Source organism: Penaeus japonicus, unplaced genomic scaffold, assembly GCF_977035675.1.
Source record: "Penaeus japonicus unplaced genomic scaffold, GWHDUDI00000001_assembly GWHDUDI00000007, whole genome shotgun sequence".
In the NCBI taxonomy this organism is placed as follows: domain Eukaryota; kingdom Metazoa; phylum Arthropoda; class Malacostraca; order Decapoda; family Penaeidae; genus Penaeus; species Penaeus japonicus.
In genome coordinates this window covers 42371897-42381896 of record NW_028234409.1, presented here as the reverse complement: position 1 = coordinate 42381896, position 10000 = coordinate 42371897, and the positions used below count along the sequence as shown (strand labels likewise).

Sequence of the window (10000 nt, the reverse complement as noted above, 5' to 3'; positions counted from 1 at the left end):
GGGTGAATTATTAATTGAATTAATGACCTATATCTCATGACCAATACCATTCTAATGTTGAATATCATGAATAAATTTATCAGAAAAAAAAAAAAAATAATAAATAAATATATATATATGAATATATATATATATATATCTATATATATATATATATATATATATACATATATATATATATATATCTATATATATATATATCATACTATATGAAGGCTTGTATAGAAAAGAAGGAGAAAAAACAAAAACCCATACCTTGACTTGCGGGCTGAATATACAGCAGAAAAATTAGAACTCGTGAATACAGGGGACTCAGATTCCTCGAGCTGTTGCCGCTTCTCGTTCGTCCAACTTGAATTTAAGCGGGAACGAGTGATAAACCCTTGGGGGCTGCCACAGCGGCTGTAAAACAAAGATTAATATAATTTGTATTTGTGGACACAAGACAAACATTCATAACTGAGAAGATAGAGATGATAACTGGATAATTGTGATGATGATAGAAATAAAAAAACCCATAAAATATTCATATATGCTATACCACAAAAGAGAAAGAGAAAGAGAGAGAGTGAGAGAGATAGAGTGTGTGTGTGTGTGTGTGTGTGTGTGTGTGTGTGTGTGTGTGTGTGTGTGTGTGTGTGTGTGTGTGTGTGTGTGTGTGTGTGTGTGTGTGTGTGTGTGTGTGTGTGTGCATGTGCGTGTGTGTGTGTGTGCATGTGCGTGTGTGCATGTGCGTGTGTGCATGTGCGTGTGGGTGTGCGTGTGGGTGTATGTGTGTGTGAGTATGTGTGCGTATTTGTGTGTATATGTATCTGTTTGTGTGTGTGTTTGCATGTGATAAAATAAAATTATAGGTCATAAACTTCCTCAACCCACACCACATACCTGTCAGATGCAGCAGAAACACTAGATGATCCTTTGTACACAGAGTAAGATTCAGGCAAGATTGGGCTGTCCGTGAACTGCTGAAGTAACTGCTGGTACCTCATCTTGTCTTCAAAACGATAACTCTGAAGTTTAAGAAAATAGAAAAGAAAGAAAGGTAAGAAAAGTTAAACACTGTTACTGACTAGATAAGTAAAAAAAAGGGGACAAATAAACATACATTTACCTTATTCACTTATGCTTCTTTTACTTTACTTTGTTGTTAATCATTTGATAAATCCATGACTGTCTTTACTGTTGGAGATTTTGCAATGTTTTCTATATTATGAGTATACTAAATATATATCTAATTTTCTCTTAATCTTACATAGCTTTGTCTATGTAAGCTGAATTGAAAGAAGAATTAATCTGAGGAAAAGCAATGAATCAATAAAAGGGAAAGGTCAAGTTGTGACATCTGTATTTGATACACAGCAATGAAATACACATTTTCTGGTGTGCAAATTTAAACTCTTGGAATGGCAAAGACCAAAATTGGCCTTGGTGAAACTTCAAAAATCATACTCCAAATGCAGCTGGGGGGACACATGCTAAATATTTTGTGGTCTTTAGGGGCTAACCCGATAAAGTGGGGGTGGATTTGGCTCTGCCTAGACACAATGCTGGGGTATTTCAAAATGGACAGACCTATCACCTTGGGCTATTTGCCCCCTGAGGCAGCAGCCAGCCACTACACATACACCTGGCATGCTGGCCATACAAAAAGCTATGATGTGATATTGCATCCCTAGTGGGAAAATCTGCAGGTCTATGACGTCATATCACAACGTCTGTCATTAACAAATTAGCAATGTCAATTTTCTGGGTCAATACCAAAAAAGTGAAGAACAACTATAAACAATAAACAAAAACAAAAAAATTAATGTATACTCACATCAGGAATGCTGGTTTTAGTGCGTGAGAAAAACGATGAATTCAATGATGCTTTCCTCTTTTTTGTTCCAAAGCATCTCTCATGCAGGTTCTTCACTGGGTTCTTAGCTATTGATATCGATTTCCGGTCAATCGAGGTAAGCCTGCTGTTTTTGGTGAACCAGTCTGCTAAGGGCAAGGAGAGACACACATACGATAGAATGTTGTATCCTACATAGAATCAAAGTATTTGAAATTGTGGATATAGAAAGATGCTTGAAATTGAAGACTCAAGTATAATAATGATTGAGAAAGCGTGGGGGAAAAAAGGGATAAAGGATAAGGGATAAAAATATACACACACCTATATTCATATGTATCTCTTTAACACCACTCACTTGGTTCCCGTGCGCTGCGGCCTGACAGTGAAGATGATGACCCTGAGGACTGCTTTGACGCAGTGGACGTGATGCTTGGGCTGAAACGGAAGTTGGCACCGATTCCCCTGGAAGTGGGTGGTGCGTTGGGTGTCTCGATGTCTGTCCCACGTCGTGCCAGGGCAGGGCGCTTGGTAGGTGCACTGGTGTTGGCCAGTCTAGACGTCATTCCCAAGTATTGGATCTCATCCTGGAATATGGAGTAAAGCTGAACAGATAAAAGGAATGAAGATGTTGTAGTTTCAGAGAATCTGATGCCTAACTGTACCAGCTCGGAAAACAGAAATTCCCTTTCAGGCTTTTAACAAATTCGCACCGGTTGATGTCCTATCATGAGGTCGAAAAATATCCCCAGACCCAGGTGACGTCCCGAGACACTGTGCACTTTCTCACCGATTTCTGGGAGGGGCAATGTGACGTGCTGAAACAATAGATCACTAAATTGTTTATTTTACATAATTTCTTTGACTCTGTTACTTTAGTTTAGGTGTCATAAAATGAGATATAACGTTAAGAAAATGATGTGATATTGATGACATTATGATAATTTCTGCTTCTTGATCCGTTGAATAAAAAGATCTGAGTCGAAAGCCTATTGTAAAATCAAATGTGTTTGGCCAAGAAATAAAATAAAGTAAAAAATTACTAATGCAATACTACTACTAATTTGTTGATTACCTGTGATATCACATCACGTCACCTCACGAAGTACATGTACATACTCAGATTTATGTGTATGATTATTTATTTTGTTTCTCTTTTCGTTTTGGTAAAAAAAAGAAAAAAAAGAAAAGAAAAAAGTATTAAACATATTTTTTGATGCCCCACTAAGAGATTGTTTCCACTTTCCTCTGGTATTTTCACATAAAAGTGAAGAATATAGGCAAAGTTCAATAAAATAAAACTAAAAAGGCATTACTGTAACATGTTTTTTGACTAAAATAACTCCTATGAACATGGCAATACTTTTATGTGCCTTTACATTGTAGATGCATTCATGAAAACCATAAGAATAGGGTGGATGAAAAACTCTCTGAGAGGATCAGCGTGACCCTGCACAGTGAGAAAACAACCCGGCACAAAGCTTTGCACGCTTGATATCTTCCCGGCGTTAGTGGGAGTAGGTGAAAATACGTCCCGTCGTGAATGGGTTAAGAATTATGATACTTCTTGTTATTTCATTTTTTCTTTGATTTGAAGGGGAATGGTTGGGAATACTCTACTGATACTGGGTGCCATTAGGGCAATGATTTTACAAAATTTTAACCCATTGCGGACGGGTGTCATTACGTACATGATGTTCGGGGATTTTGGATCGCTGTGCTATTTTATTGTGTTATGAGAAGGGAGTGAGTGATGATAGCAATTGCTGTTATAATTACTGTAATTACCGTAATATTAACCCTTTCCCGACGGGGCATGGCGATAAGTGAAAACCCCTCCGCCGGGCCATTGCAATATTGCATTGGAAATGTCACAATGGCATGACGCCCCGGCATTGGGAATTTAGCTAAGTCACACGGGTGTGACGCACCGTCATCATAGGGTTAAGATAACTTAATGTCAAAAACTTAGTTGGCACCACTTTCTCCTAGCACCAGCAGGAGAGAGAGCCTTGAATGGTGCCTATCCACAGTCTCTAGCAAGCACTATCTTTATGGAGCAATGGCACATAGCAAGTTGACGACATCTTGCTCTAAATTTCTGCCGATGAAGGATGTGCAAGCAGAATGAGAAGAGGAAGGGGACTCAATCCATATCCAGTGTCTAAAATGTGCTCTTGTGCCAATATGGATGTCTTTCACTGTGGCACTCACAGTCAAAATCACAGGTTTCCTTCCTCTTCATCTTATCTTCATTGTTGGTGGTTATGTGTTTTTCATTTGTTCATGACAGCACAAAAATATGAAAACAATAAAGTTGCCTTTTGTCCTCCCATAAAACAGCAATACTTCTATCACATTGAGTATAAATAAAATAATGAGCTAATATGGATAATATACTACAATTTTAGTCAACTGCAGCACTGATAGAGCCTGTTATATGGCACATAGAAGTCTCTAAACTCAATAAAACACACAAAAAAATAAAACACAAAAAACGCTCTAGTTTTACAATGAAAGACTGAAAGAGAGTGGGATGATTCAAATTATATTGCTTCAAGTGGTCTCTCTCTAAAATAAAACCTATCCTGGAGGTTGGGCAAGCAAATTTATCCCTGTCTGCAATGGGTTAATTACATTACTCTATATTCTGTTAAATACCATTCAACATTTTGTGTTTGTGAGGACTTTTTCCATATATTTAACTCATTCTTGTCAGTTCATGTGGTCAGAAAATATCCCCAGGCCCGGGTGACATTCCAAGATGTTGTGCATTTTCTCGCTGAGTTCTGGGTGGGGGAGTTGTGACTTGCTGAAACGTCAGCAATAGATCACTATACTGTTCTTAAATATTATCATTTTTCATAAAATCTCAGACTCTGTTACTTTATTTTAGGTGTTTATATGTTATAAAATGAGATATAACATAAAAAAAAGACGTCACAGAAAATTATGTGATATTGATGACATCATGGTAAATTCTGCTTCTTGATCGGTTGAATAAAAAGATCTGCGTCAAAAACTATTATATCAAATGTGATTGGCCAAGAAAGAAAATAAAGTGAAAAATTATTAATGTAATACTACTTCTAATTTGTTGATTACCCATGATATCAAATCACGAGGTACATGTATATACTCAAATGTATGATTATTTATATTGTTCTTTTTGTTTGGTAAAAAAAACTCACTATGAGATTGCTTCCACTTTCCATTGGTATTTTCACATAGAAGTGAAAAATATAGGGAAAGTTCAATAAAATAACACTAGAAAAGAATTGCTATATCATGTCCATGTCCTCTGAACATGGTAATACTTTTGCCTGCCTTTACATTGTAAATACATTCATGAAAACCACAAGAATAGGGTGGGTGAAAATCGATCTGAGAGGTTCAGCCCCACACAGCAGGAAAACACCCCGGTATTAAGCATTGTGTGCTTGGTATCTTCCCGGCGCAAGTGGGAATAGGCGAAAATATGTCCTGTTATGAAAGGGTTAACCCATTTGTGCCGAGATGTATTTTTGCCTACTCCTGCTTCCACCAGGAAGATAACAAGCACACGATGCCTCATTCTGGGGGGTTTTCCTGCTGCTCAGGGCATTTTTCACCAACCCTATCATTATGGTTTGCATGGAGTTAATTTAGTTGAAAAACATGTTACAGCAATGCTTTTCTAATGTTATTTTATTGAACTTTGCCTATATTCTTCACTTTTATGTGATAATACCAATGGAAAGTGGAAGCATTCTTTTAGTAGGGTATCAAAAAAGACATTTTATACTTACAATTTTTTTTTCCAAAATGAAAAGAACGATATAAAAAATCATACATGTACATATGAGTATGTACCTCATAATGTGACATGATATCATGGATAATTGATAAATTAGAAATGGTATTACATTCGGTATTACATGATGTTCGGGGATTTTGGATCGCTGTGCTATTTTATTGTGTTATGAGAAGGGAGTGAGTGATGATGGCAATTGCTGTTATAATTACTGTAATTACCGTAATATTAACCCTTTCCCGACGGGGCATGGCGATAAGTGAAAACCCCTCCGCCGGGCCATTGCAATATTGCATTGGAAATGTCACAATGGCATGACGCCCCGGCATTGGGAATTTAGCTAAGTCACACGGGTGTGACGCACCGTCATCATAGGGTTAAGATAACTTAATGTCAAAAACTTAGTTGGCACCACTTTCTCCTAGCACCAGCAGGAGAGAGAGCCTTGAATGGTGCCTATCCACAGTCTCTAGCAAGCACTATCTTTATGGAGCAATGGCACATAGCAAGTTGACGACATCTTGCTCTAAATTTCTGCCGATGAAGGATGTGCAAGCAGAATGAGAAGAGGAAGGGGACTCAATCCATATCCAGTGTCTAAAATGTGCTCTTGTGCCAATATGGATGTCTTTCACTGTGGCACTCACAGTCAAAATCACAGGTTTCCTTCCTCTTCATCTTATCTTCATTGTTGGTGGTTATGTGTTTTTCATTTGTTCATGACAGCACAAAAATATGAAAACAATAAAGTTGCCTTTTGTCCTCCCATAAAACAGCAATACTTCTATCACATTGAGTATAAATAAAATAATGAGCTAATATGGATAATATACTACAATTTTAGTCAACTGCAGCACTGATAGAGCCTGTTATATGGCACATAGAAGTCTCTAAACTCAATAAAACACACAAAAAAATAAAACACAAAAAACGCTCTAGTTTTACAATGAAAGACTGAAAGAGAGTGGGATGATTCAAATTATATTGCTTCAAGTGGTCTCTCTCTAAAATAAAACCTATCCTGGAGGTTGGGCAAGCAAATTTATCCCTGTCTGCAATGGGTTAATTACATTACTCTATATTCTGTTAAATACCATTCAACATTTTGTGTTTGTGAGGACTTTTTCCATATATTTAACTCATTCTTGTCAGTTCATGTGGTCAGAAAATATCCCCAGGCCCGGGTGACATTCCAAGATGTTGTGCATTTTCTCGCCGAGTTCTGGGTGGGGGAGTTGTGACGTGCTGAAACGTCAGCAATAGATCACTATACTGTTCTTAAATATTATAATTTTTCATAAAATCTCAGACTCTGTTACTTTAGTTTAGGTGTTTATATGTTATAAAATGAGATATAACATAAAAAAAAGACGTCACAGAAAATTATGTGATATTGATGACATCATGGTAAATTCTGCTTCTTGATCGGTTGAATAAAAAGATCTGTGTCAAAAACTATTGTATCAAATGTGATTGGCCAAGAAAGAAAATAAAGTAAAAAATTATTAATGTAATACTACTTCTAATTTGTTGATTACCCATGATATCAAATCACGAGGTACATGTATATACTCAAATGTATGATTATTTATATTGTTCTTTTCGTTTGGTAAAAAAAAACTCACTAAGAGATTGCTTCCACTTTCCATTGGTATTTTCACATAGAAGTGAAAAATATAGGGAAAGTTCAATAAAATAACACTAGAAAAGAATTGCTACATCATGTCCATGTCCTCTGAACATGGTAATACTTTTGCCTGCCTTTACATTGTAAATACATTCATGAAAACCACAAGAATAGGGTGGGTGAAAATCGATCTGAGAGGTTCAGCCCCACACAGCAGGAAAACACCCCGGTATTAAGCATTGTGTGCTTGGTATCTTCCCGGCGCAAGTGGGAATAGGCGAAAATATGTCCTGTTATGAAAGGGTTAACCCATTTGTGCCGAGATGTATTTTTGCCTACTCCTGCTTCCACCAGGAAGATAACAAGCACACGATGCCTCATTCTGGGGGGTTTTCCTGCTGCTCAGGGCATTTTTCACCAACCCTATCATTATGGTTTGCATGGAGTTAATTTAGTTGAAAAACATGTTACAGCAATGCTTTTCTAATGTTATTTTATTGAACTTTGCCTATATTCTTCACTTTTATGTGATAATACCAATGGAAAGTGGAAGCATTCTTTTAGTAGGGTATCAAAAAAGACATTTTATACTTACAATTTTTTTTTCCAAAATGAAAAGAACGATATAAAAAATCATACATGTACATATGAGTATGTACCTCATAATGTGACATGATATCATGGATAATTGATAAATTAGAAATGGTATTACATTCGTAATTTTTTATTCTATTTCATTTCTTGGCCAATCACATTTGATTTAACAATAGTTTTTCGACTCAGATCTTTTTATTCAATCGATCGGAAGCAGAAATTATCATGATGTCATCAGTATCACTTTTTTTATGACATTTATAAGCCTAAACTAAAGTAACAGAGTCTAAGATATTATGAAAAAAAAAAAATGATCTCGGAACAATCTAGCATTCTACAGCAGACGTTTCAGTACATTATTATTGGCTCACCCAGATCTCGAAAAAAAATGCATGGTACCTCAGGACGTCACCTGGGCCTGGGGATATTTTCTAACCATGGTAATAGGATGTCAACTGAAAAGAATGGGTTAAAACTAGTCTAAACAAAAGAAAACAGCAAAGACAAGAGTACTGAATAAGACGTAGTAAAATGAAGACACAACAACTGTTACCCTAAACCTAACAACAATGTTATATAACTAAACTCCATAGAAGAAGAAGAAAAAAAAATATGATAATGTATAATGCAACCTACCTCTTCCCGTGCAGAGCTAGGCTCGGCAAAAAGGCCAGAAGTAACAGGGTTGCGTTCTTTTCTCCCTGTGTCCCTCGTTGCACGTAAGTCTTCTCCGCTCATCCTGCGATCCTCCTTCAGCTTGTACCTAACCTGGAGGTCCAAAATAATTGATTACGTACCTGGGTGTAACTGCAAGAGTTAATGAATAAAGAGAGAAATGATTATCTAAATATTGCATTTTTTCTTGAGAACTTTCAAAATTCCTCACAACCAAAATAAAAATAAGTAAAACAAAGCTAGAATATTTCCCTTTTTTGACAACCTTAAGAAAGAATATGGAGGTGAAGAATCTTGATGTTGTTATCAGAAGACATAAAAAGCTCACACACGAAAGAAGGAGTAAATATGATCAACATACCACAGGCAGCATCTTATCGATGCTATCATCAACTGCAGGGGCTGGAAATGTTGCAAAGGAAGTGATCCAGGTGTAGACCCTCGCTGCTTTTCCCGAGAAAATTTTGGGTAAATTCCCTATATACCACGTGTCTGTAATGGAAATGTGCTCATGGAGTATTCATTATTGAAGCACTTTAAAGTATTGACAAGCTCATTCAAAATACATGGATGATAAACAGATTCTTGATGTAATAAACATTAAAATGTAATTTTCATGTACTCTAACATCAATCAATCAATCAATCAATAAAAAATAGAAAAGAAAACTGGACATATAATTGTTGCTTCATCAATACATCAATAAGTAAATAGAAAAGAATGTAAAAAATCACTAAAATAACAAATTCATTCCAAGTGAACCAAAGAATGAAGTTGTCTTACTTGACTGATTCACAGAACGTTCCACCTGTTCGTAAGAACGGCTCTTCTTCCGAACTGGCTCATCCATGCTGGCCCCTGACTCTTGGTCTTCATTACTGCTGTAGAGGGAAAACAAGTAAGATAAGTAGGAGATCTGGCACAGTGCATCACAAATAGTTTAACAGTTCTATACAGGACATTTGCAAGTTTGTATATACTCCTATTCAGCACTAAACATTCCAAATTTTCAAAATTACATATATCAAACAACTTCAGTTAATATTGAAATGATATTTCTATTTCTCCTTCTTTGGTCAATTTTCTTCTTCTCTTTTCTTGATTTTTCTTCTAGTGTGGCACTCAATAACAGACAACTATAACCCAAAAATCTCAACAGTTGCTTTTCTCATACCTGATAAATGCAGCACATATTAATTTCTCTCTTTATACTCCTTAGCCCTTTGGGCTCTTCTTTTCCCTTGATTTTCAATGAAGCTCAATATATTTCTGTGTAGAATCCTTGAGTTAAATACTAAACATTTTGAGATGTTCAGAAAACCCTTTTCCTCTTTGGAGTACAAGATGACTTTGACCTGATTTCTTTTTTTCTATGATGAGATTTCACCAGCAAACAACCACAATGCTGAATCACCACTGTCTTCTCCATCAATAAAATAATGCTACAATGCTAATTCTTACAAGGACTGAATTG

The 10000-nt window shown here is 36.3% G+C and overlaps 1 protein-coding gene across 6 annotated transcripts in view; it reads right to left on the bottom strand.

Moving 5' to 3' along the window:
• Positions 1 to 10000, bottom strand: part of LOC122260273 (uncharacterized) — a 26502-nt gene that overhangs the window by 7896 nt on the left and 8606 nt on the right. For 2 of the 6 annotated variants that reach the window (XM_043027469.2, XM_043027472.2), the window contains 7 exons: positions 9310 to 9407; positions 8888 to 9018; positions 8488 to 8619; positions 2196 to 2424; positions 1820 to 1986; positions 886 to 1010; positions 256 to 402 (listed from right to left, as the gene is read on the bottom strand). In XM_043027469.2, coding sequence (XP_042883403.2) covers positions 256 to 402; positions 886 to 1010; positions 1820 to 1986; positions 2196 to 2424; positions 8488 to 8619; positions 8888 to 9018; positions 9310 to 9407 — 1029 coding nt within the window. The remainder of the gene's footprint in view (positions 1 to 255; positions 403 to 885; positions 1011 to 1819; positions 1987 to 2195; positions 2425 to 8487; positions 8620 to 8887; positions 9019 to 9309; positions 9408 to 10000) is intronic. The other 4 variants (XM_043027471.2, XM_086538740.1, XM_043027470.2 and 1 more) reach the window with 2 other exon arrangements.